Source organism: Cervus elaphus, chromosome 5 (assembly GCF_910594005.1).
Source record: "Cervus elaphus chromosome 5, mCerEla1.1, whole genome shotgun sequence".
Classification (NCBI taxonomy): Eukaryota; Metazoa; Chordata; class Mammalia; order Artiodactyla; family Cervidae; genus Cervus; species Cervus elaphus.
Window position 1 is genome coordinate 9,033,319 of NC_057819.1, and position 27,489 is coordinate 9,060,807.

General features: G+C 52.9%; 1 protein-coding gene across 1 annotated transcript; it reads right to left on the reverse strand.

The window, feature by feature from the left end:
- Positions 1–1,347: 1,347 nt before the first annotated feature.
- On the reverse strand, positions 1,348–27,087 carry FOXN4 (forkhead box N4). The gene is made up of 10 exons (XM_043900827.1): positions 27,020–27,087; positions 26,117–26,205; positions 13,293–13,438; positions 8,732–8,856; positions 8,525–8,638; positions 8,086–8,213; positions 7,354–7,450; positions 6,496–6,703; positions 4,383–4,775; positions 1,348–3,324 (listed from the first exon to the last, which is right to left on the reverse strand). Exons 2-10 carry the CDS (start codon positions 26,200–26,202, stop codon positions 3,065–3,067), a joined length of 1,557 nt encoding a protein of 518 aa, XP_043756762.1. The 5' UTR covers positions 26,203–26,205; positions 27,020–27,087; the 3' UTR covers positions 1,348–3,064.
- Positions 27,088–27,489: the final 402 nt, after the last annotated feature.

A 27,489-nucleotide genomic window follows, 5' to 3' on the forward strand; every position in this document is an offset into this window, starting at 1 on the left:
CTCAGCGAAGCCTTACTCCTGGGTCTCCTCCCTGCTTTCTTCCAGCATCAGCACGGTCCCGGCACAGGCAATCTTCCGGCTGTGACCCGGGCTCTAGCCCACAGTCCATGACCCTGTGACCTTGGCATTTTCACTTTGACTCTGTACATACCAGCCCCACTTGCCTATGGTAAGGAATGGATGTCAGACCCCAGAAAGGGCTCCCCAGCCCTCAGCATGTGGTGATCCAGCCACTGGAGCTCCATCCGCCCAGCTGGGCACCCCAGCAGGAGAGCACCCCCTGTGCCTCAGAGGGTCTGCAGACCGTGCGGGTGATGCTCTTTGGCTGTGACCCATGAGGCCGAGTCCTTGCCCCCAACCAACCCCCAAGGGTGCCTGGGGGCTGGGAGGCAAGTCACAGAGCCCCCCGGAAGCCAGGCTGAGGAGGAGGGGTGCTGGGGAGAGAAAGGCAGCACATCCTCCCCACTGCCGGCCTGTCCTCTGAAACGGGGCCTGGTCAGCCCTTCCCGGTACCACCTACAGCCCCATCAATCGGCCCCTGCCTTCCCTACTGGCTGATCATTGCCTGTGTGTGAGTCTGGTCTCCCAGCGAGGCTGCAAGCCTCTTCCTGGGTGGGCTTAAAAGTTCGACAGACTTGTAAGTATTTATTTATCTCTGTTTTTGGCCATGCTGGGTCTTCGTTGGTGCGTGGGCTTCTCATCTCAGTGGCTGTGCTTGCTGCGGAGCGTAGGCTCAGCCACTTTAATAATTGCGGCTCATGGGCTTAGTTGCCCCAGGACCAGGGATCGAACTCATGTCCTCCGCACTGGCAGGCAGATTCTTAACCGCTGGACCAGCAGGGAAGTCCCAGACTGCTAATTAAAATGCCCTTCTGCTGTTATCTTGGGTGGCAAGTCACCTCCTTTAGTCCTGGGCCTCAGCTTCTCCATCTGTAAAATGGGTGTAGCAAATAGTAAGACATGCCTCTTAGGGTTGTCATGAGGATCGAACGAGCTGATTTACAGCCCTGACTAGCACCGGGCCTGGGGCTGGAAAGAGTGTACCTCCTCCCGCCTCGCTGCCCTCCCTGACCCCAAGCAGGCACCGAAGACAGCTCTGGGGAGCACCGCTGAGCTCCGGCTCTGGGGCCTGGCACATGTGGGCTCAGTCCTGCCTCCTCACTGGGCCCCGAGTCGGCCCACCCTCTCTGAGCCCCGCCTTCTGAGCAGTAGGCAGGGTTCACATCCCTGCCTGGGCGAGTGCTTGTCCAGAGCCCGGGCACTGTGGGGTGGGGACTGGCGGCCGGACTAATTTTACCGATAATGACCAAGTCCTCCCAGTGTCTGGCACGAGGGGAACCTGGCATCAGAGGACCTGGGTCCAGTGTTTAGTCTCTGGGCCTCAGTTTTCCCATCTGTAAGTGGGTCTCCACTGTGAGGGGCTGGAGGCGCTCTTGCCCTCTGCCCCTCCCTCCCCTGTTCAGCCCTCCCCCCCACCCCCCTGAGCCACAGAGCTGCGTTCAGCCTTTATTGACAGAAGATGGGTCTCCAACACTACGATACACAGTCCTGGGGTCGCCCAAACACAGTCTTCATTAACAATGACTCAAACATCTTATGGGAGGGGGTGTCATGTCACAGAAAGCAGGAGTGCTGTTCTGACAGGTAGCACTGGGCTCTGAGTAATGATGGTGATGCTTGGCAGAAAGTTCCAGAATTTGGAAGAAGTTAGAGATGGTCCTTCAAGACAGGCCTGAACACCAAGCCTGCCAGGTGGCTGGCAGACCTGTGGATTACTCAGAAAATTCTGGCTCTAGGGTTTGGGAACTCCCAGATGGAGGAACCGAACATCCGGTAGGGCCAGAGAGGACAGTGGTTTAAGCAGTTGCCATGGTTTCTCATCTCAGCTTAGATGGATGATCCCTGGTTACCAACTTTTTTCCCAGCCACTCACCTGGCTCCCCTCTAAGCCAACTATCTGTAGAAACTGCCACTTGGAAAGTCAGTCACTGGCAACAAGAGAGGGAAAAAAGACATAAAGAAGGTCATGGGGCAATGAGACAGGCCAACAAGTGCCAATAAATACTCTGCATTGCAGCTTCTACAGCCCCACTAGCCACGTGGATCAGGCTTTACCTGGTTCACAATTAACGTTCTTTTCATCAGGGGTGTCTTCATTTCCAGTATAAAAAACCCCTTCCCATTCCTCCCATCCCATTCTGACTTAAAAGCCCCCAAAATCCAAACAAGGAGTCTCCCTTCTTAGGTGCACATTTCAAGAGGTTTGAATCATGACTAAGCATGAGGACAATATCCAATCTCTAATTTTAAAAAGGATGTTTCACTGTATCAAAAGTGCTTTCTTGTTCTAAAAAAGCAGCCCAAGATTGCAGAGGGCTTAAGGGTCAGTTGGAGATGTGATGTATGGATAATTGAGGGGTGCAGTGAGGGGCCAGGGAATCTCATTCCAGGGGCCACAGGCAGGGTTTGAGGAGGTGGCGTGGATGGGCTCCAATAAATATAAATAAAGGTACGTAGGGTCACAGTGCGTGGTGTGGCTCAGGAATCTGCCTATGAAACCCTAACAGACTACGAGGGAAGGGGGCCTGCAGGCCAGTGGGGCAGGTGCCTGGTTCAGCGTTCAACCTGCTCTGGTCCACGAAGGCTGGACAGTCTGCCAGCCCACCCCGGCCTCGGGGCCTGTCTGCTGGAGGCTGAGGCAAGTGTTTCATCCCAGGAGAATAAATTAAAGGCCTTCCCACCGGGGTGTTTCTGTGGAGCACTGGTCCCAAAGTGGGCTGCAGGTCGTTCAGGAACCAGTGAGGAGGCAGACTGGAGAGACCTTGTTCTCAGCTTGGCCAGGCCTCGCATCTCGAGCCTCGGAGGAGCATCACAGGGGCCTTGTCCACTCTCTCCTGTCCTGCTGACTTGAGGAGGGCCCAGAAACTTCCCCTGGAGGTCAGGCAAGGTCAGCCAGCAGCCACGGTTCAGAGGCCCGTGGGAGGGAAGGGGGCCCTTCCGGGAGCACCTGGCCCCATGAGCATCCTTCCAGGGCCCACCTTCTGGGGCAGGCGAGGCGTTCAGCTCAAAGAAGGGCTATCGGCTTGTTCCCCGCAGCGCCCAGGTACTGAGAGGAGGAGGTGGTGGCTGACGTGGCCACACTGTCAGGGGTCGAGTAGGCCGCGTAGAGACCGGTCACCTGAAGGTCTGGGAAGGACTGGTCGCTGCCACCAGAGACGGGGGTCAGGCCTGAGGCCCCTAGCTCACAGCCCAGCGGGGAGTCTCCGAAGGCCCCCAGTGTGTCCAGGCTGAAGCCTTCATCCTTGATCTCCTCCCAGAGGTTCCCTTCCAAAGACAAGAGCGTTCATGTCAAATGGACAGGAGTTCGAATCCCATCCTAGGGATGCAGCAAAGACCACGCATGGGGCTTAAACTCACGGCATCACAGGACAGTAGGGAGGAGCCAGCGTCCAGCCCCGGTCCTCCCCTCCCCACCCCCACGTCCTTGGGAACATCACCACTATCTCAGAACCTCGGGCTCCTTGGATGGAAGTGAGCTGATCAGAGAACCCACCTCCTAGGACTGCGAGGCTTAAACTAGGGATGCGTGGGAAGCACTCGGCCTGCATTAAATGGCACCATCGTGGTCAAAGTCAGGGGACAAAAGCATGATTTCCTTTTAGCTGCACTGTAATCCGGGGGAGAGGCTGGGCAGTTCAAACATACCCATTTCACAGCTATAACTGACCTAGTTAGTAATTTGCTAACTAACTCACCTGCTAACTTGTCCCGCTCCCTCACTAGACATGCAACTCCTTGGAGGGCAGGGGATTTCTCGGCCCTTGGCGGGCTCATAGCAGGTGCGCCAGTGCATTGGTGGTTTACGAGGCCTCATTGAATCTGAACTTCCCTTGTTCATTCATTCATTCCCTGTGTACTGAGGGTGACCATGTGGGTCAGAGCGTGACCTGGCATGAGGCTGGCACATGCAAGTTGACGCAGTTTCTGATTGAAAATGTGGGGTCAGAGAGGGCTGGGTTGAAATACCAGTTCTGCCACATATAGCCGGGCGGCCTCAGGCCAAATGAAGTCCGAATGAAGAAATGGGACTTCATTTCTCTTGGTCTAAGTTTTCTCAGCAGCAGAACGGGAGTGTGAAATGGCAGTGGCCTCCAGGACTGTTGCCCGCTGAGATGGGATGATGCCTCCGAAGTGCTTGGCACAAGGCCTGGTATACTGTAGGTGCTAACTAAACACCTGCTGTGATTCCCTATGATTAGGTACTCGGGGGTGTTTGTTGAAGGAATGAGCTGTGGGGTAAATGCCGACGGCTCTCCTTTCCCCCAGTCTTTCTGGCCGCCTCCCTCCCTTCCGTTCCCCTCACCCCCTCCCTCCGGCCTCACCCTGCAGAGCGAAGTCCATGATGCTGGGGTCCAGGGCATCCACCTCGGTGTTCAGGTCAGGGCTGATGTTGACGAAGTCCACAGGCGCCCTTCCCACGGCGGGGTGGGGGAGGGGGCTGGGGCTCAGGTCCGGCAGGGCGTGCAGAGGTGGGGTCTGGGCCGGGGCCGGAGAGTCTGGGGCCAGATGTGCCTGGGGCTGAGCCTGGTGGTGCAGGGGGACTGACTGCAAGGACAGGGTCATCAGCGGCTGGGGTGGGAGCTGGGAGACGGCCAGGCAGCCGTGGGCCATGGCCACCGTGGTGGCGTGGGTCAGCACGGGGGCCTCAGGCTCCCCCAGCTTGCCAGGGCGTCGGCAGCTTTCCGGCCGGTCCGAGATCAGCTTGTCCAGCTCCTCTGCAGGCAAGTGGGAGAAGTCATTCATCAGAAGCCACCCTATAGCTCCTGGGCCCCCAGCCCAGGCCTGGATTCAAACCCAGTGTTATCAGCTGTGTGATTTTAGCAAGCCTCTTGGACTCTCGGAACGTCAGTCTCTTCATCTATGAGACGGCCTCACACGCTCTACATGGGGTCGTGGAAATGGAATGAAATCACAAATGACATAGGGACTTGGAACAATGAGACGGGTCTCAGATAACACTGGCTCCCCTCTTGGGGACAGTGCTTTAGAGAATAATCCTATAACTCTAGGACTTCACTAAAACCTCATAACAGGCCTACAAGAGGGAAGTAAGGCAGAGATTACAAATCTCACGAGACCGGGACAAAAGTTATTACATACAGGGGGCCCTAGCCAGAGACATGAAGCATTGCTGTGGACTGAAAACTGGATCCTCCTCCCTCAATGCTCCTCAATAGAAATAAGATGGAAGCTACTCAAAATTATTTTTAGTTGTTGGCTTGTGTTTTATTGACTGCAGCAGTTCTGAGACTGGACCACTAGGGTTGCACACGTTTTAGAAATGAGGACTCTTAGAATCTAGAAGGTGAAATGGCCCACCCAAGATCTCACACCAAATAGGTGTCAGGATGAGCCCTGGATATCAAACCAGACTCCAGAGCTCACAGCCAAGGGCCTACTGGGTCCTGCTATGGTCCTGCTCAACTTATTGAACTGTTCATCTCTGAGCTAGACTCCCATCCCCCTTCACACCCAAACCTCAAGTGTGATGCTATCCACAGGGCCAGGCCAAATATTCCGAAGGCTGGCTGGCATTAGCCTCCCAGGTCACTCTATCTATTCACATGTCACTTGTATATCCCCAGCTTCACATCTCTTAAAAAAAAAAAAAAAGCAGGTGTGATTTTTTTAAAATCTAAAGTAACTCATGAACAGGGTAGACAGTTTGGAAAATAGAGAAATGTGAAGAATATAAAAATTATCAGTGGTCTCTCCATTCACAGTAAAGATTTTGATATATTTCTTCTAGTCTCTGTGTATACATATATATTTATATCTATATAGATATACATTAATTGACAAATGGGTGTAGATACATATGTATTTTAGAATGTGACTACACTAGGTATATTGATTCATAACCTGCTTCTTCATTTATCATATTGGGAACATTTCTTTTTAGAGATAGAAATACTTTTAGAATACTAATACTTGCATGGTATAATATTATATCTATTTAATCTCCTATTGTAGGAAGTCTAGACTGCTTTCGGTTTTTTACTATCAGAAATCACTTCATGATGGATAACTTTGTTCATAAACTTTTTGCTCAAATCTTTGATTTCTTCAGCATAAACTGCCAGAAGTAGAATAAAGGAACCAAACTGGGGGCCAAATTTGCAAAGTTTCGTGATATTACTTTGCCCTGGGAAAGTTTCACACTTTACATTCCCATCAATTGTATGTGACGGTGCCGATTTCTCCACATCATAGCCCACACTGGGTGTTACTGTTTTATTACTTTTGGGAGTCTGTTCCAATATGGTAAGAAAGGTAAGGAAGCCTTGCTTTCCCATGGTTGTTTTGTGTGGCATGTCTGTGGGAGACCCTGGGGTTGTTAGTGAGATTCTATCCTCATTGCAGGATGGGCAGGGGGCAAGCGCGTGTGTGTGCACATGCGTGTGTGTGTGTGTGGGGGGGGCGCCTGGGCCTCACCGGGGTTGGCCATGCTCCGGTGGATGGCAGCCAGGTCCTTCCTCTTCCACTTGTGCATCTCCTCCTCCATCTTGTCGATGCGGGCCAGGTTCAGGGCCCACAGGCAGCCCTTGCGCGAGGAGCCGCTCATCTTGTTCTCCACCTTCTCAAAGCACTTGTTCAGGGACAGGTTGTGCCGTACAGAGTTCTTCCAGCCGTCAGGAGCTGTCTGGGGGCAGAAATGGGCCCCTGGGAGACCTCTCTGCAGGGACCGCTCCCTAAACCCGGCTCCCTAGGGGCAATCTCAGACTTGGGCCTAGAGGAGTAGGGGGGACAGTGTCCAGTGCTTGACCTTGATTGGGAAGACGAGACAGAGCAGTGAGGACTGTGGCAAACAGGAGGGCCCCAGGCTTCCAGATCTGCTCTTTTTCTCCTACTCAGGAGACAAGCAAGTGAGATGATGCTAACATGTGGATAATTTGTCAAGTGTATTAAATGCCTATCATTTTTAAGTGCTCATACTTTATTGTAAGGTAATCAGACATTGTAATGCACCTCACACCCTCTTCATTTTACACACAGTTTCTCTGTGTTTGCATCATTATGTTTTACCGAGTCTGAGCTGAATAGCTAGATTGGCCCGCTAGCCTTTGCTCCCTGGGATGCCTGGTGAACTCCTATTCATCCGTCAAGGGCCCAGCTCAAATGCTCCCTTCTCTTTCTGGATTTCTTGGCCCATGTCTGTGTGAGTGCACATTGCAGGTGTCTTTGGACATGACTAGGGGACTAAAAGGGTGGCTTAGTTTGGCCCAGGTTCTAGCAGTGCCAGGGAGAGACAGAGCCCCTCTAGCCACCCCCAACCTGGCTGAGGCCCCTCACCTTGAAGTAGGGGAAGTGCTCCTTCATGAAGCTATAGATCTCGCTCACAGGCAGGCTTCCTGTCTTGCTGTTCTTCAGGGCCATGGCGATCAGACAGCTGGAGGCACAATGTGGGGCAGGCCAGATGTGAAGGCATCTCAAGCTGACAGCCCAAGGTCCCCTCTGCCAGGAAGTTGGCCCTGCTTAACCCCGCTGGTACCAGCCCCTAGACACTCACAATGTTAGCTCTAAATACCTTTCCATGGCTCTATGTCTTTCCCACCCTCTGCCCTTGACCTGAGCTCAGCTATTGGTAACAATTTGAGAAACCTTGTCGTTTCCTCCTTTTACCCTTTTCTCATCATTACTGGGCCTTTAGACATTAACTGGGCTGTTTAACTGCCTTCCCCAAATCTTGTGAAGTACCCATTACTCTTATTTGATGACCTTCTACATCAGAGGGAACTGAAGCTCAGAGAGGCCAAGCCACTTCCTCAAGGTCACACAGCTAGCTTGTGAATGACAGAGTGGAGCACTGGGCTCAGGGTCTGGAGTGGGTTCTCAACCCTGGGAACTGACTGACCACATGACAATCCGTCCTAAGAATGGGTCCCACCCGGGGGTTCCCCACCTCCCAAAACCTCCCCCTGGGAAGCCTAGGCCACCACACCCAGCTCTCTGAGATGCCCTTGAGACAGCCCTCACCCGTCTCTTCCCCAAGTCCCCCACCACCCCAGCCCTCCAGGACCTCACCTGTAGGAATAGATGGGCTTGGGATAGTGTTTGGGGTGCAGTTCCTGGGATGAATGCATAGCCATGCGGGGCTGGGGGTAGGGAGGCCGTGCCCCAAACGGGGAGCCATACAGGCCCACAGGAGCACACTTCCCATCGGGGGTAGGGGGGTGAAGAAGGGTGGCAGGGAGAGAGATGGTGAGAGAGAGCATCAGTCACTCACGATCACCCCGCCGCACCCCCATCTCAAAGACGCAGGGTTTATAGCCCTGGCAGACCATCTTGTCTCCGCCCAGCACAGGGTTTTGGGTGGAAATCAAATGAACAACCCCATGACATGGTGAAGAACGTTCTTCCCATGTTCCAGGTGGGTAAACTGAGGCTCAGAGCAATCCCTAGCCAGCCCAAGTCAGGAGTGTCTGCCTCTGAGTCCAGGCCCCCCCCCCCCAGCCCCCAGTACCTGCTGGACCCCTGGGGCTAGCGGGAACTGAGGTTGCGAGGCGGAAGGGTACAGCTGCGGTGGGCTCTGCAGGCTGGGCGAGGGCTGGCCCCCCACAGCGAACTGGTTCATTTGCTGGGGCCGGGAGAGAAGGAGACAGAGGGTCGAGGGCGACCCCGGCCCTGTGGGACACCCCCCTCGCTCCCCGACCCACGTGGGGGCACTTACACTGGCGCCGTGGCTGGTCAGGGGACTCAGGCCCAGCACGCCTTGGGGGGCTATGCCAGGTGGGCCTTGGAGCAGGTGGCCTGGGGCGGCTGCCACATGCAGGTCAGCCGCCCTGGCCAAGGCACCTGGAAAGGGAAGCGCAGAGATGCCTGGGCTGGGGGATGGTGGCCGTGGACAGGGAGAGCCCCGCCCTTGGGCACCTCCGGAGAATGAAGCCGTCCCCCACCCCGGGGCTCGGTGCATGGTAGGTGCTTGGCAAACCACATCTCTGGATGACAGTGGTAAAGAGCGGGTTCCCACCTTCTCTTCTGCCAAGGATCAGCCCAGGAAAAGCAGATGTACCCGCCTCTCCTGTGCTGGACCTGTGACAGGCATTGCTAATCTATCACAGAGTCTCGCTGCACCAGCCTGACTTTAGGTAGACACTGCCAATCAAGCAAAGCTGATGTACAAGGTGATCCTGCCCTGGGGCCTTCAGCTCTCCTCTGAGACTGGCTGCCACCTGGGCTCATCCTTTGTGCTTTGGTCTGTCTACTTTGTCCTTCCATCTCTGACCAGACCCTTAGTGCCCTGAGAGCTGGGACCACATTTTAAATAACTCAGTGCTGCAAACACCATGCATGGTGACAGGCACGCAGGAGATGTGCCATGATGCAGTGAAGGAAGGGGCTTCCTTACTTCACAGTTCCCATCTACCGAATGCCTACTGTGTGCAAGGTACTTGCTGCATTCAGTCCTCCAACACCCCATGAAGGCAGTTCTGTTATCTTTTCATCGTAGGTGAGGAAAGAAGTTCAGAGCAAAGGCATCTGCCCAAGATCACATAGCTGTCCCCTCAGGGTTCTAGATCAGGGATCGAGAAACGGCTGGCCACCAGACCAAATTGGTCCATGACATGTTTTTGTAAATAAAGTTTTATTGAAACACAGCTACAGCCATTCATTTACATATTATGTATGGCTGGTCTTACACAGCAGTGACAAAGTTGAAATGTTTCAACAGATACCATCTGGCTCAAAGGGTCTGAAATATTTACTGGCCCTTTACAGAAAAACTGTGCTGACTCCTGCTACTGATGTTTTCAATTCAGTTCAGTCACTCAGTCATGTCCGACTCTTTGCAACCCCATGAATCGCAGCACGCCAGGCCTCCCTGTTCATCACCAACTCCCGGAGTTTACTCAAACCCATGTCCATCGAGTCGGTGATGCCATCCAGCCATCTCATCCTCTGTCGTCCCCTTCTCCTCCTGCCACCAATCCCTCCCAGCATCAGGGTCTTTTCCAATGAGTCAACTCTTCACATGAGGTGGCCAAAGTACTGGAGTTTCAGCTTCAGCGTCAGTCCTTCCAATGAACACCCAGGACTGATCTCCTTTAGGATGGACTTGTTGGATCTCCTTGCAGTCCAAGGGACTCTCAAGAGTCTTCTCCAAGACCATAGTTCAAAAGCATCAATTTTTTGGTGCTCAGCTTTCTTCACAGTCCAACTCTCACATCCATACATGACCACTGGAAAAACCATAGCCTTGACTAGACGGACCCTTGTTGGCAATGTAATGTCTCTGCTTTTTAATATGCTATCTAGGTTGGTCATAACTTTCCTTCCAAGGAGTTAGTGTCTTTTAATTTCATGGCTGCAGTCACCATCTGCAGTGATTTTGGAGCCGTAAAAAAATTTGGCCAAGAACAAGTTGTCCAATGAAAGAAATACTCCTAGGCGATACGTTTTTAACTATGGGACCTTTTAATGTACTGCAGTGATTGTTTTTCTTCTTAGGACACACTTTCTGTGTCCCTAAACATTTAACCCACTTGCCATGACTGCAAACTGGCTGCCATTTGCTGAGTACCTACTGTGTGCTGGGCCCTGTGCTCAGTACTCCTTAAACAAATATTTGTTTGTTTATTTATTTGGCTATGCTGGGTCTGAGTTGCAGCACACAGGATCTTCTTCATTGTGGCACACAGGATCTTTAGTTGCAGCTTATGAACTCATAATTGCAGCATATGGGATCTAGTTCCCTGACCAGGGATTGAACCCAGGCCCCCTGCATTGGGAGCTCAGAGTCTTGTAGCCACTGAACCACCAGGGAAGTCCCTGTGATACTTTCTTTAAAGAAGTCAAAGTACTTAGAAAATTTTTTGTGGTAACCATTTTAAAAAATTGAAGTATACGCCATGGAGAAGTAAATTCAGCACCACCTTGAATAACATTAATATTAAATCACATTCTTCTAAGGTTCTTTTCTGGCTTAAGACTGATATTAACTTCTGGGACTTTCCTGGTAATCCAGTGGTTAAGACTTTGCCTCCCAATGCATGGGGTGTGAGTTTGATCCCTGGTCAGACAGCTAAGATCCCATGCGCTAATCCCACAGTATTACTTCCGTTTTAGGTTTTGCTTTTTGGCCACCAAAACCCCAAAAGCCAAAGCATAAAATGGAAGCAATATTGGAACGAATTCAATAAAGGCTGAAAAATGGTTCACATAAAAAAATCTTCAAAAAAAAAATTGAACTATAATTTACAATGCTGTGTTAGTTTCAGGCATACAGCAAAGTGATTTAGTTTTATATATATAAACTTTTTATGTATAATCTGAAAATCTTTTCCAGATTCTCTTCCCTTATTGTTGTTTAGTCGCTCAGCCATGTCCGACTTTGCAACCCCATGGACTGCAGCATGCCAGGCTTCCCCGTCCATCACTATCTCCTAGAGTTTGTTCAAATTCATGTCCGTCGATGATGCCATTCCAACCATCTCATCTTCTGTCATCCCGTTCTCCTCCTGCCCTCAATCCTTCCCAGCATCAGGGTCTTTTCTAATGACTCAGCTCTTCCCATCAGGTGGCCAAAGTATTGGAGCTTCAGCTTTAGCATCAGTCCTTCCAATGAATATTCAGGACTGATTTCCTTTAGGATGGACTGGTTGGATCTCCTTGCAGTCCAAGGGACTCTCAAAAGTCTTTTCCAGCACCACACTTCGAAAGCATCAATTCTTCGGCAATCAGCCTTCTTTATGGTCCAACTCTTACATCTGTACATGACTACTGGAAAAACCATAGCTTTGACGATACAGACTTTTGTTGGCAAAGTGATGTCTCTGCTTTTTAATACACTGTCTAGGTTGGTCATAGCTTTTCTTCCAAGAAGCAAACATCTTTTAATTTCATGGCTGCAGTCACCATCTGCAGTGATTTTGGAGCCCAAGAAAATAAAGTCTCTCACTGTTTCCATTGTTTCTCCATCTATTTGCCAGGAAGTGATGGGACCAGATGCCATGATCTTAGTTTTTTGAATGTTGAGTTTTAAGCCAGCTTTTTCACTCTCCTCTTTCACCTTCATCAAGAGACTCTTTAGCTCCTCTTTACTTTCTGCCATAAGGGAGGTGTCATCTTCATACATGAGGTTATTGATATTTCTCCTGGAAATCTTGATTCCAGCATGTGCTTCATCCAGCCCAGGATTTACCCAGATGTTCTCTGCATGTAAGTTAAATAAGTAGGGTGACAATATACAGCCTTGACGTATTCCTTTCCCAATTTTGAATGAGTCCATTGTTCCATGTACAGTTCTAACTTTTGCTTCCACCTGCATACAGGTTTCTCAGGAGATAGGTAAGGTGGTCTGATATTTCCAACTCTTTCAGAATTTCCCAGTTTGTTGTGATCCACACCATCAAAGGCTTTAGTGTAGTCAATGAAGCAGAAAATGTTTTTCTGGAATTCCCTTGCTTTTTCTATGATCCAACATATGCTGGTAATTTGATCTTTGGTTCCTCTGCCTTTTCTAAATCCAACTTGTACATCTGGAAGTTCTTGGTTCATGTACTGTTGAAGCCCAGCTTGAAGGATTTTGAGTATTACCTTGCTAGCGTGTAAAACGAGTACAATCGTGCGGTTTGTTGAACATTCTTTTTGGCATTGCCCTTCTTTAGGATTGAGTATAGTTTCGTGTGCTATATTTTGTGTACTAGATCCTTGCTGTTTACCTATTTTATATATAGTAGTGTGTATATATTAGTCCCAAACTCCAAATTTATCTCTCCCCTTCCACCCTTAACCCAAAGTACTTCTAAAGAAGTAAAGGAACTGAACTTCTGTAAAGGGTCAGACAGCAAATATTTTAGGCTTTTGCCAGCCACAAGATCTGTCTTGCTTGTTTCTTTATAACCTTTGAAAAATGTAAAAGCATTCTTAACACAAGGGCCGTACAAAAACAGGCCTTGGGCTGCATTGGCTCCCAGAGATGGTCATTTGCTGACTGCTCTAGGTGTTCTAGATGTCCCAGGGTGAGGGGAGGGGCCGTCTTTATTCTTTGTGAAACCTGAGCTCACACAGGGCCTGGCACACCATGATGAGCAAAAGAGCGAACCACATCCCTCTGGGGAAGGGAGAATGAGTCCCATTTTACAGAGGCAGAAACTGAGGCCTGGAGAGACAGCAAGCGAGCCTGACCTGGCCACAGTTACCCTGTGGTTCACAGAAGCACTGGCCGTTGCCCTTCCCTGTCTCCCCATCCCGCCCCACCCTGCCACCACCCCGCCTCACCCTGTGCCTACCTGGGTGCGCGTGTGGTACACTGGGGCCGCCCAGGTCCACACGGCCACTCGCCATCTGCTGCAGCCTTGGCACATCCACGGCCGTGAGCCACGACAGAGACTGCAGGTCCCCGGGAAGGTCATCATCACAGGTGGTGGCCAGGAGCCTGCAGAGAGGGGCGGGGAGCTCAGGCCAGCTCCTGGGGCTCCTCCACCTCTGCAATCACCCCAAAAGCTTCTCACCTCCCCCAGGCCACTTCATCCTCCAATCCGCCCATCCCTAGGGAGCCCCCTTCAGCAGCCAGATTGCACATCCTCAAACCTTCCCTTCATTTATTCACTAGACACATCTTACTCAGGCCCGACCCCCAAAATGATAAACATTAGTGTTTGTTAAGCACTTACTATGTGCCAGGCACTGTATCAAGTCCTTCCGAGGTATTAACCCAGGGAACACCCCCAGTCACCTGATGAAGCAGGTGTTATTATTCCCATCTCATAGATGGGCAAACTGAGGCTCCTAGCCCTGAGTCACTCACCCAAGGCCAATCCGGAACAGGAAGTGGTAGGGCTGGAACCCCAGCCTGAACTCCTCACCATGACCCCAAGCAGCCCCTGGAGCTTTCAGTTAGGGTACATGCCCCCCACAACTCACCCAACACCAGAGCAAAAACATTTTTTTCTATGCAAAGAAAGAGTACCCATCAAGGATAGCAGCCAAGTACCCCCAATTTGGAGTAACCATAGCTCCCCAGTGTCCTTCAAGTGCTCACCCCTCCAGGGCCCTGGACCCTACAGCACCATCCTGTCTGTGTTATAATGTACTGTGTCTGCAAACCGGCCAAGAGCCCACGCCAGCCCCACCACACGCCAGGCACTTTCTGGTCTGTTGACCCGAGGCCCACCGTCCAAATTTTAAGCTCCAAGTTTCAAAAATAGGTGTCCTGGGACCCCAGAGAGAGAGAGGGGTGCAGCCTGGGGTTTTCTCTTGCACGGGACCGTGGGCCCAGCTCGGGCATCAGCCTCCACCCCCTCCTGCCATCTGCATGGCCCCCCTCAAGCGGCTCTCTCTCTCCATCTCTCTCACTTCTTGTGTTTTAGGGCCACAATTAGCGTTGCCATGGCACCGGCTGCTCGGTTGTCGCGGGGCCTGGGCCCTCAGCCCACCAAGCTAGCATCAGGTGACTGCCCAGCCGCCCTGGCGATTGGCTGCCTCATAGGAAAACACAGCCTGGAAACGATTTGAAAACTCGGCCAGCCCGTGTCGGTGGCAGCAGTTGGCCCGGCTGCTGTCCCCTGGAGGTCCATTGTGTGACAAACGACTGTTGCCCCCATGGCACGTGGCTCCCATTGTCCTGGGGTCTCCCTGCAATTGTTTTTACAGCCCCCCCCACCCCACTGGCTGCTGCCCATTCGACCCGCTCATAACTCATCTGGATGAGTGACAGCCACGGGCCAGGCCTGGACGATGCCATCTGTCCCCTCGGGCCCGTGGAGACCATGGGGTGAGGCTGAGGGCTTGATGTGCCGCTCACCCAAGTCCCCTCCTCACCCCGTGGCTGGCCAACCTTCCAGCCTCTGGTGGTGGGAGCCCCACCCCTGCTCAGTAACCTGCTGTGGCTCCCCAGTGCCCTTACGGCTCTTCCTGGCATCGTCCTTGCCTCCTCCTGCTCCAAAGAGGATTGGAGGTGAAGCTCTGGTGCAGGTTTCTCAAGGTGGGGGCCCCACCAGAGCCCCCTGAATGGTGGCATGGGGCTTGTAGACACACCAGGGTCCTGGGCATCACTGAGGGGCAGGATCTCTGGAGGCAGTTAAATCTGTTAGGTGATATGTTATTTAAGAGCTTGGACTCTGGGTTCTAATCCTGGACTTCATTTACCTGTGTGCCCTTGGGCCTCTGACTTAACCTCTCTGAGCCCCAGTTTTTTTGATCTACCAAGTTGGGCTAAATAATAGTTCCTATCAGACTTCCCTGGTGGCTCAGTGGTAAAGAATCCACCTGCCAGTAGAGGAGATGAGGGTTCGCTCCCTGGGTCGGGAAGATCCCCTGGAGAAGGAAATGGCAACCCACTCCAGTATTCTTGCCTGAAGAATCCCATGGACAGAGGAGCCTGGCAGACTACAGTCCATGGGGTCTCAAAGAGCCAGACATGACTTAGCGACAACAATAGTTCCTATCACACAAAGTATGGTCAGGATTAAATGTACTGTTGCATGAAAAGACTTGGAACCATGTCTGACTTTGCTGTCATTAATATCAACATTAATGATAACATTAGCCAGGTCCTCTGGACTTCCCTCAATCTGCCTGCAATGCAGGAGACCCAGGTTCGATTCCTAGGTCGGGAAGATCCTCTGGAGAAGGAAATACTGGGTTATTCTCCAGTTACACTCCAGTATTCTTGCCTGGAGAATCCCATGGACAGAGGAGCCTGGCGGGCTACAGTCCATGGGGTCGCAAGAGTCAGACACGACTTAGTGACTAATCCACCACAGGAGACTGAAAGTACATCAAAGCTTTGGGCTCTGGGGTCACCCAGGCCTGCCCCTGTTGCTGCTACCACTAGCGGCTTCCATTTACTGAGTGCTGCGTGTGTGCTTTGACAGGCCCATTTTACAGGTGGAGAAGCTGAGGCCCCGAGCTTGCAGCTGCTCTGAGCTTATTTCCCCCAGAGAATCACAGCTGTCCAGGTGGTAGAGGCTGAGTTAATGGTGCTCTTCTGAGCAATCTTTCCTTCTTTTCCTGCTGCTTGAGAGCCCCGTCAGGCTTCCCTGGCCCTCACTGCGGTGCGCGCACCCCCGCCCCCCAGCCCCGCAGTGGCCTGGAGTCGGTCCTGCCCCTGGCGCCGCCCTGCCCCCACAGCGGAGCGCAGTCCCACCTCTGGGACAGGAAAGCCCTTTTGGCTCTCTCTACCCCACCCAACTGTGCCACCTCTGGAGACTCACTTCAAATGCTATCTTCTGGCTTCTTCACAGCAAATTCCCTCTCCTCATTTTACCCACACGGAGACTGAGACCAAGAGGAAGGAGGCAGTTGGCTCCAACGTCATCCTCCAGGAAAGGAGCAGGGCAGGGACTCCGGGCTCGCTGTGTGGGCCCCTTCCAGCCCAGGAGCACCTTCCCCTCCAGGAAGTCTTTGCAACCCAGACCCCAAGCTGAGACCCCCTCTGCAGCCTGGGTGGGTAAGTCCTGCCCTGCCATCTCTTTGCCCAGATCCTTCGGCTCACTGAGGACTGGCCCCAGCCATTAGCCCAGGTCTCAGCACACAGTGGAGCTACTTCAATGCCTGCTCGGCCAGTCAAACAGGCTGACCCCAGGCCACCGACCCAGAGACCTGGGTGACAGTGACGGTCACATCCAGCAGTTTAGCCGTCCTCTGCCTCCTTGAGCCCTTGCAACAGCCTCGGGACAGGGACAGGGGACAGGTAGCCCCACTTTACAGATGGGAAAACTGAGGCCAGACCAGTGAAAGCAAAATCGCAGCCAGGACTTGAATCTGGGTCTGTCTGCTGCATCTTGGGCTGTTCCTGCGGCACCACAGGCAGAGAAGCCCCGTCCTCTGGGAGAGACGCCCCCACCCAGAGTCCGGGGCTCTCAGCAGGGGCCGTGTGGACCAGCGTCACCCAGGAGCTGGTTCCACTGCAGAGTCTAAGGCCCAGCCCAGTCCCTGGAGTCTCACACTGGGGCTGTGGGGCCCTGGAAGCTGTGCATTAGTGCCTCCCTGAGCTCTAGGGGGCGGGGGGTGGGGGACAGCCCTGAGGGGGTGTGGCAGGGGCTTCACACAGCTCAGGCTTTGATTGGACAGATCTGGGTTCGAGTCCTTATGACCCCCTGTCTGTGCGACCTTGAACAAGTCACTTGAGGTCCCTGAGCCTCCATTTTCTCATCTGGAAAATGGGAGAGGAACAGACCGCTTCTCCCTGGGCTGTTGAGGGCATCAAGTGAGACAGTGTGTGTTCAACTTTCTGCACAGGTCTGACCCCCGCCCTCCCTCCTTGGAGGCTTACTGCTCATTCTGGGGGTGGACAGCCAGACCCTGCTCCCCCTGCCATCTCCGGCATCCCAGAGGTTGTCCGGTCCTCCCTCCCAACCAGGCCAGAATGCCAGCCTCCGTGTGCCTGGCACGCGGCCCTGCCAGTCTCTTGAGATGGCTGTGGATGCCCGGAGCTGTGCTGGAGCCTGCCGGCCCTGAAGCCTGGCTCACGTCCTGCTGCCCCGTGACTCGCCTGGCTCCAGGCACCTCTTCACCGTGGGTCACAGGAACCCAGAGGTGATGTTCTGGGGCCTCAGTGGGAGTGCCCCATCCCCACTGCCTGGCCTGGGGCCCTGACCATCCCTGTTTCCGTCTCTCCCACCCTCCTGTGCCCCTGCAGACGCACACAGCCCCTCTCCACAGAGCCATGTGAAGGCCCCCAAAACCTCCCCCTTACCCGTGCCTTGAGTTTCCTCATTCGAGGTGCCCCCAGGGGCCTACTTCCTGCTTAGTCCTAGAGAACTTCATGTTAAGTGGCCTCAACCATGGGATCCGTGGCAGTTGTGACAAGAGAAAGACTTTGTGGTTCAGGAACCACTATGACTTCTGAGCCACAGGCCCTCGGAAAGGCACTGAATTCCCCAGCCTCAGTTTTCCCACCTGTAAAATGGGCACAAATGATAAACAGAGCTGCAGTGTCTTATACCGCGCCCAGGACTGGCATGTCAGCGTAGAGGTGAGGTGGCTTGTGAACTGTCCTGCCATCTGCAAGGATTTGGGATTATTGCCACAAGTGAGTGTGTGTGTGAGCCTGTGCCAGTCTCTTGAATGGGTTTCTCGTCTGCTGGAAAATGATGGACGTTCGCAATGCAAAGGAAGAGGCAAACCCAGTCCCATCACCCTGGGGTCTCTCTGTGTCTTTGGGTGAGGAGGAGAGCGTTCTCCCTGTCACCATGTCACTGATGCCTGCCCACCTGGGGTCACCTCCAGCGAAGGCCACAAGGAGCATGAACCTGCAGAGACCCAGCTCCTTCCTCTGCCCCCTCCACTCCCCACCCCGTCCTGTCTCGCCCCTGCCCCTCTGCTCCAGCTCTCTCCCTCTCCTCCCCAGCGTCTCTGTCTTCTCGGCGTGCTGTCTGTCCCTGGGTCTGAGGGGCCCTGTGATGAAGTCCTGGCCCCACTGTTCCCGTCTGGTGACATCGGACATGCTTCCACACCTTCTGGGCCTCAGTTCCCTCCCCTGCAGAGTGGGGTGATACTGACAGAGACAAAGAGCCCACGAGAGGCTCTTGGTAAACCTCTACCATCTTCCTGCAGTCCCTTCTCTCTCTGACCCAGCCTCCAGGGCACTGCACCCCCGCCCCCATCTCCTACAGACTTGTCTCCCTCCCACACACTCACCCACCCATCATTCCTGCGTCCCCACCAGAGGGCTGCCATTGAGCCAGGCTTTCAGGGGATGTGGCTTCCCTGATAGTTCAGTTGGTAAAGAATCTGCCTGCAATGCAGGAGATCCCTGGTTCGACTCCTGGGTCAGGAAGATCCGCTGGAGAAGGAATAGGCCACCCACTCCAGTATTCTTGGGCTTCCCTTGTGGCTCAGCTAGTAAAGAATCTGCCTGCAGTGTAGGAGACCTGGGTTCGATCCCTGGGCTGGGAAGATCCCCCAGAGAAGGGAAAAGCCTGGAGAATTCCAGTTGGACATGACTGAGTGACAATCACTTTTACTTTTTGGGGGATGACAGCAGTTAACCCACGCACCTGTGCTCAGGTAATTCCCACACATCCAGTTTCCCCATCTATAAAGCATTACTGGCTTTATATATATATATAAACATATATAGTTCCCTCAGGGTCCCACTTGCCCTAGGACTCTAAGAAGGTGGAGTAGCACCCCAAGGTTAGAAGGTGTGAACCCCAAGACAGGCCGGCCTGAACGCTTGCTGACTGTATGACTGTCACCAGCCCCGGGACTCAGTTTCCCTATGTGTAAAGTGGGAAGAATAATAATAGCACCGACCCTAAGCGGGCTCTCGAGAATACACCGAGAGTTCATCCAAGCATCAGATCAGATGAAGCATCTAGCTTTCTGCCGAAAAAGCAGGTTAAACTATTAGCTCAGGGGCTCCAAAGGGGACCCCTAGCACTGCATCCTTCTCAGACCCAGTGGGGGAAATTTGTTGCCAGCAGGGGATCCTCATTAGCGAATGGAAAGCTTTGGGGTCACAAAGAAGACAACCTAGGTAGCAGTCCAGAGTCCCCTTTTGAATAAAAGTGTTCCCTCACAGCTTTCCACCCATGCAGGGGGCAGTCTTTCTTCTCAAAGCTCAGCCCCACTCATTTTATTCTTATTAAAATACACACATGCACTCCAGCGGGTACCATCACTCCCTTTCAGAGACAGGAAAGGTGAGGCCACGCCCGGTGAGCTGGCCTCAGCCGCCTCCTGCCAGTGGCCCCAGGTACTTGCCCCCGCACCTCCTGCCTGTCCCTCCTGGGGCCTCAGTTTCCCCATTTGGAATGTTGGAGTTGAGCCTCTCTCATCTCTGTGGGGCAGCCACTGGGACACACAGCTTGCAGGGCCCGGAGGACTGTAGAGGTGGGCAGGCCAGCTCTGCCAGCAAGTGGAATGCCAAAGGGTACTGATCCATTACAAGGGGGTTACAGCCTGGAGTGTCTGAGAGGGGGCAGACCCCAGTTAGGAGCCAGGTGGTACCCGGGAAAATCAGCATCAGAATAACCTATTGTCAGTGCAATAGTGCATGTGTGCATGTTCAGTTGCTCCGTCGTGTCTGACTCTTTGAGACCCCATGGACTGTGACCGCCAGGCTCCTCTGTCCATGGGATTTTCCCAGCAAGAATACCGGAGTGGGTTGCCATTTCCTTCTCCAGGTGATCTTCCCAACCCAGGGATTGAACCCGCGTCTCCTATGTTGCAGGTGGATTCTTTACTGCTGAGCCACCGAGGAAGCCCCAGTGCAATAGCAGGGCTGACGTTTTTCAAGTGCTTTCTCTGCGCCCATCACTTCACATGTGTTCCATGTGTGCTATCATGCGTTTTTGCTCTGAAGCCTCTGGGCTTCTCAGAAGGGTTGGGCCCTTTGCAAGGCTAACTTCTGAGCTCACTGCACCTAGAAAACCTGGGCCCAGGGCTCCTGTGTTTCTCTTTTTGTAGCATTTCTGTGTAGTTGGTTGTGAGTGGAGGCCCTGGGGTCCACCAGGCTTGGCTTTGAACCCCACCCAGTCACTTAATAGCTGTGAGATTCGTCTGCAGTCATCTGCCTCTCTGAGCCTCAGTTTGCTCATCTGTAAAATGGGGGTGCTAACACCTGTACCCATCTCATAGGGGTTTGTAATGACTAAATGTAGTTCAGGTGCAACACCGCAGAGCACACATCAATATGCATGGCGTGCTAGCAGTTCAGATTGACATACACCTCCATAGCAGGGTATGGACTCAGCGTGAAGCAGACTCCATGGGGAGGGACACCGCAGAGTATTTGGCACTCAGGAAGCATCTGATTCATTCCACAAATACCTCCTGAACTCCTACTTGCCAGGCCCTGGCAGGCAGATACAAAACTCCCTCTGTCCAAGGAAAGAACTTTCTAATTGACCTAGGGATGCAAAGGAGGAGAGGTCTGCCCCCTGGCATGCCCAGCTTCCTGCCAGTCCACTCAGGTCTATAACTCCCTCATCTCCTGCCAGCCTGTGGAATGGCTGCTTACAATACCCATTCTGCAGATGGGATGACTGAGGCCCGGAGAGAGGAGGAGATACCTCTCAGCCACACAGCATGTCAGCAAAGGAGCTGGGATTTAAACCACACACCCTGGAGCCTCTTCACTTGGACACTTTGCCAGCCTGGCTGAGCTATATCAAGTTGTAAGCAAGAAGGGCAAACCCTATTCATGTTATTTTCAGAAGAGTCAGGCTGCAAGGTGCCTCCATGGTGCTGGGGCCACTGGTCAGGGGGCCCTGTGGTAGCCCTGGGCAAAGAGAGATACCCCTGGAGTCCACGGCTACTGTTCTGCACTGGCCAGGGGGCCATGCTGAAAACATTAATGAACAGTATCCTTCATCAATTAGCTATGTTCATTGATCCTTTGGAGGGACGGAAGATGAGCCAGGAGAGTGGGGCCTGGGGTGGGTGAGCCCCAGGAGACCTGGATCCTAGTCCTGGCCCCACTCCTAATGGGGGGGTCCCTGTGCAGGTGACTCACTGCCTTTGATCCTCAGTTTTCTCATGCACAGAACAGAGGTGATGGAAGGGCCTGGCTTGCTTCCTGGTTCAGGGTAGGTAGATTACTGCAGGGCACAGTGCAGTGTTTGGCTTAAGGGCTAGGTGCATGTGTGTGGAAGGGATGGATTTCATACCCAGCATTCAGAGCAGCCTTTTAAAAGGGACATCAGAACCTGTCACTGTCCTTAAAATCCATTAGCGTAGTAAGAGTCAAGCTCCTTGCCATGATCTGACCCTTGGCCATCTCCTCCCCTCACCCCTTTGCTCTAGCAAACCTGCTCATCTTTCAGGTTCCCCAAACATTCCATGTTCTCTTTGCACATGCTGTTCCCTCTCCTGGGAATGCTGTTCCATGCACTCATTCACAGCTAGCGCTTTCTTGTGCTTCTGGCCACAGCCTAATAGTCCCCTCCTTTGAGAGGGGCCCTCCTCCCTCATCACCCCCATCCCTGGTGGTCCTTGCAGTGTTGTGTCTGAGGAATATTTAGCATTTTGCCACGAGATATTCACTTATACATGTTTCCAGTCTTTCCACTCTAGGAGGGCAAGGACAAAGAGGCCCTCTGCTGTGGTCAGCAAATGACCTGGCACCCTGTGGGCATTTATTCTATACTTGCTGGAGTAGCAAAAGGAAGAGGGATCACCCCCAAGTTCAACCCAGTTCAGCTCCAACACATCTGACATTCCTCAATTTCTATCCCAGCTTAGACACCACCTCCCCCAGGAAGCCCTCCCAGACCAGCCCACTATCTCCTAGTCCTTCCATCCCCTGGAATGAATACAGTTGCTAGCATCTACCCTGGCATAAATTCCTGAGCTCACTGGTTTATTTTAACCCTCTTATCTACCCCTGCCTTCTCAGTCCAGTCCAGTTCAGTTCAGTTCAGTTCAGTTCAGTCCCTTAGTCATGTCTGACTCTTTGCGATCCCATGGACTGCAGCATGCCAGGTCTCCCTGTCCATCACCAGCTCCAGGAGCGTGCTCAGACTCATGTTCATTGAGTCGGTGATGCCATCCCACCAGCTCTCTCTCAATGCAGAGCCCACATTTAATCCTTTATTTCCTATCTTGGGGATTCTTAGAGTTGATACAGCAATTGTGCAGTGGAAGGAACAGATGTTTGAGGTTTGAATTCCATCTCAATCCCTTTGTAGCTGTGTGACCTTAGACAAGTCACTTCAGGTCTCTGTGTCTCAGTTTTCCCACCTGTAAAATGGAATCAGAATTCCCACCACAGAGGATAACTGTGAGGATAAGATCAGATAACGTCTAAGAAAGGGCACGAGGCAGCTACTCAAACCACATTGCTCTGTTTTCTCCTCTGGCCTTTCATTGTTACTAGGAGGGGTTTGCCCAGAAAATATTGTCTCTGTGGGGAGTGGGGCAGAGGCACGTCTGTCTGTCCGTCCGTCTTTCCACTATGATTGTAACCAGGAGGTTTTACCTGCCTTCTGGAGATGTGGTTAGTAAGAGATTGTTACATCATTACTAACTGTTCTTGTTTCCGATCCAACCTTTACACAAAAGGGATTAGCATTTCATGGAGCTGTTTATCTAGCGAACACATCTTTTGTAAGATCTTCTGTAACCGTTTACAAGAAAAAGAAAATCAAATGCCATTGTAGCAAGCTCAGAAATTCCCCACTGGGCCAAGAGGGAGCATAACATGCAGTGATTTGATTAGGAATTTGGAAAAGAGACTCTTTCTTTTCTACAACTTGGCTTGGGACTTGGTGCGCGTGTGAGTGCTGGATGCATATTTCTGGGGGTGGAAACACAAGACCTGGAAGGGGGACTGCACCCCAGGAAGGTTACCTCTCTTCCCTTGCCCTCAGGTAGCCTGATGAGCCCCTGGCCTCCCCCGAACACCCAGAAGGGTGAAAGTTTGTAAAGATGCTTGGATGGTCACTGCTGGTTGGAGTACCCCCCACCCAAGGAGGTTACAACCGATGAGTAGAGCCATTCTGGAATGAGGGTAAACCATCCCCCACACTCCATGCAGTGGGAGGCTTAAGAGGAAAGGCAGGTGGTGTCTGCTCGCCCTGGTCCACAGGACAGAATTTTGTTATCACTTGAGCATGCAACTTCCCTGAGTTTCTCTGGATGTGCTATTTTTCGTGTGATACTTATTCATTCATCTCTCCACCTAAGACATATTTATAAAATATCTCCCGTGTGCCTGACAACTGATTCGCCAATGAGAAAACCACTGTGCAGAGAGGGCAAGACTTTTGTCCAAAGTCACCTCCTTTCTTAGGGGAGGGACTGAGGGTCTGGGGAGTCAACATCCTGTATAAGGCTCTGTGATGATACCCACTGAGCGGCATGGTCCCGGGAGAACCTGAAGTTCCAAGGGTCAGCACCCTGCCTCCTCTGGCTTCTCTGGGCCTGTTTTCCAATCTGTAAAAGGAAGTTGTTGGATCTGATCTCTAGAATAAGGAGTTAGCACACAGGAAGTGCTTAATACCTCTCCGGGTCTCCTGCTACCCCGAAGAGAGTGGATTTCCAAGAGTGTTGAGCCAAGGGGGAGACCAGCTAAGCCAGGCTGAGCAGGAGCTGTTAGCCGTTGCTCCGGCGGTCCGGCTGCCTGCATCCCTTGGCCCCAGGCGGACTGGGATGCTGTTTGCCAATTTGCTGTCTAGGCCCAGCCTGACTCCGGACAGCTCCCTGGGGGACACGGCAGCTGCTGCGCCCCCAGCCCCCACCCGCCCACGCACAGCCATTGAGAGTTAACGGCCAAACTCCGCCCCTGGGGATGGAAGGGCTGGCGGCTGGGTGGGGGGCTGCAAGGGGGCTGGAACCAGGCTCAGAGTCACTCCCTGGAGAGGCGGGAGGGGGATTGGGAAGCCCATAAACTTCTCCTGGGCTATTATCCCGGGAGAAAAATGGGAGTGGTCGGAGAAATGGGAGTGGGCTAGGGGGAGTCGCAGTGTAATCACAAAAGCTCCCCTCCATGAGAAAGCACCGTCCGCGGGCCTGGCTGAACACCTTTCCGAGGTGGATGCACAGGCTCCTCCCAAGGACCTGCGAATTGGGCTCTCACAGCTCAGCATCACAGGTGAAGAAACTGAGGCACAGAGCGGGCAGTGACTTGCCCAGGGTCACACAGCCATGAGGTGGTGGAGCGACTTGCTCTGTTCCAACCCCCCGTGCTCCCCTCCAGTGGGGCATGGGAGTGGCGGCCGTGGTTCCCTCTGAGTGAGGGTTTGAGTCCCCACGGTCCCCGTAAGTAGCTGCATCATTTTGTTAAGTCTTGTTGGTTTAATCGTCTTGTTGGTTTAATCTGGCTAAGCCTCAGTTTTCTCATCTGCCAAATGGGCCCAACAGTGGTTTCAGAGGTGGCACAGGGCAGGCAGGCAGGTACTAAAGCGTTAAGAAACCGTCAGCCATTATTATTGTTGTTGTTATTCTGCCTTCTGTTTATGCTGTTTAACATAAGAAAACATCCCTGAATCCCTATGAAAAGGAAAGGCTGAACCCTTCAGGATTTCCCCAAGATCATATAGCAGGCAAGTGGCAGAGACGAAATTGTCATTTTATCTAACAACTCTATGCAGTGGGTACCGTTTCTGTGCCCATTTCATGGAGGGGGAACCTGAGGCTCAGAGAGGTCCACACAACCAGAGAAGCTGGGATTCTGACCCCAGAGCCAAGCTCCTGACTCTAGTATTGCCCCCAGTCTACCTGCCAGGGTTTAAACCCTTTCAGCACAGGAAGCCCAGAGGTCTTCTTTGGTTGTCGGATCTTGGGGAAAGCATTCCACTTTTCTGAGCCTCGGTTTTACCACCTGTACTATGGGGGCTCATCAGAGCAGCTCCTCAAGCTGGGCATACAGTAGGTGCCCATAAACTGCTGTGTGCCTGGCACACATCTAGGCCTCCAGCCCCACCCACAGCAGCCTCTCAGCAAACCCTTGTTTGAATGCATGGCCTCATTCAGGTCTCTGAAGGCAGTCTCCAGACCCACAGCCTTCTGGAAGCAGTCGCCCTCTAATTGGGGTCTGTGGTCTTCCCCAAAGGCACCGCTGGTGAGTTGCAGCGGCCCCGGGAGGCCAGACAGCCCCTGGGTAAACAGGGCTGATCTGAGGTGACAGCCTGCTCTTCTCAGGCCAGCCCCTGTCCTGTCCCCACTCTCTCATCTGGGCCGCACCTCCTCCACCCCGGGACACAGGGCGCTTGTCTTGGGGGCGGGGCACTGGGAACCGGACGGGCCTTCAGCGGCTCACGGGGGAGAGAGGCTGAGGATTCCTTCTTTTTCTCCCCCTCCCTCCCTTCGCTGATGACCTTGAACAAGCCCTTTCTCCTTTCTTGGGTGACATTTCCTGGAGGCCTGTTAAGCCCACTGGAGGAAAAGCCATAACTTCTATTGTCATCTCAACACCCAACCAGATGCCCAGCCTCTCTCTCACCCAGGAGGGGACTAAAGACTGCAGGCTTTCCATGGTCCCACTGCCCCCAAGCCGCAAGTCACACACCCTCAGAGAGACACCACCTTTGAGACCAAGATCTAGTTCACCTGCAGAATCACAGAACTGAATGTAACCATAGTTCTTGGGCAGTTTCAGAAACCATCGCCAGTGCATAAACAAACAATTCAAAAAGATGTCATTTGTTATTGCCGAAGCCCTCACCTGTATTCCTGTGGAGAGGGGTGGTGATTTTGCCCTGAGTTTCGAATAATTCCTGACATCATGGATGAGATGTCACTTTCTATCATCTCCTTAGGGAAAAGACAAGCAGAAAACAAAACTTCCATCAGCAACGATGTGGACAGGACGGAAAACTCATAGTTTTCCCACAATTCAGAAGGCTAGAGCTCAACCAACAGAACACTTGAAAAGTACTAGAGGATTCCTGGGAGTCACAAGTCACTGTTCCAGAGCAATTCCACAGGGTTTTAGAAGCAAATGAAGAGAATGGAATGAAATTCCAGGCTCTTTCAAATTAATGGGGGAAGGGCAAAGGAAGTCTCTAGAAGCCAAATGTCAAGTTCTGGAAAACGTGTACTTGCAAAATAGGAATCAGAAAAACCTGATTCTCTTCCAAGCCTAGTATTGTCAGCCACAGCTCAGTTATGACCACTTTGGAAAAAATTAAAAAGGACAGCCTGATGAGTCATGGACGTTTCTCTGGGGGAGCCAAATTCCCACTTGCAAAGGGAATAATCTCCGCAGGGCTCCCACCCTGGAAATGGCTTCAGAATGTCACATGCCCTTGCTGGAAAACCAATCCAACCCCCCACCACTACCACCACGACTCCACCCTCAGCCCCCCACCCCCGCTACACACAAACAGAGCCTTTAAAAGAAATCTCCCTTAAGTTTCCCAAACTCTGAGCCTGAAACGAACACAGAAACCCACTAGACTCTCAGATCCGCCCCCAAAGTCATCAAGGATTCTTGGAAAGGAGGAAAGGGGAGCAGAGAGAGGCAGCCCCCCTGCAGCCCCTGCCCCGAGTCTACCCCCTCCCAGGAAATGCAATGCCGGGCACTGCCCGGGAAGAGGGAAGCAAAGCCGACCGTGCAAGGCGGTACCTGGAGCCGATCCTGGCTGGGCCGCCGCCGCAGGCGCTCCTGGGGCTGGCCGGGGTTTCCGAGGGGGGGGCTCCCTCGCGCTCGCCCCTCGCGTTCCGCAATTTGGCCGCCGTCGCAGCTCGAACCGTTTTTAAATTTCCCTCTCTGGAGCTGTCCAGCTCAGAGCATGCGCAGTAGCTGCGTAGGGGGGCTTTTCCCCAAGGGGTCAGTTACAGGGCAGGGTCAAGGGGATTGCAGCGGGCGTTTCCCAGCAGCAGCGAGCCTTGCACGCCCCGGGGGCTCCGGGTGGGGTGTGGCGCAGGCTGTAGGGACACCCCTGTTCAAACTTTGTTAGCAGTGGCCCCCAAACTGCACGCTCGCGAGCATGCGTTGAGGAGCAATGAGTGGGAGGGTGGTTTAGGCCCAAAGAATTAAGTTGCAAAAGGATGCTGGGTGCATTAAAAACTTGCAGTCCGTCACAGCCCAGGGGG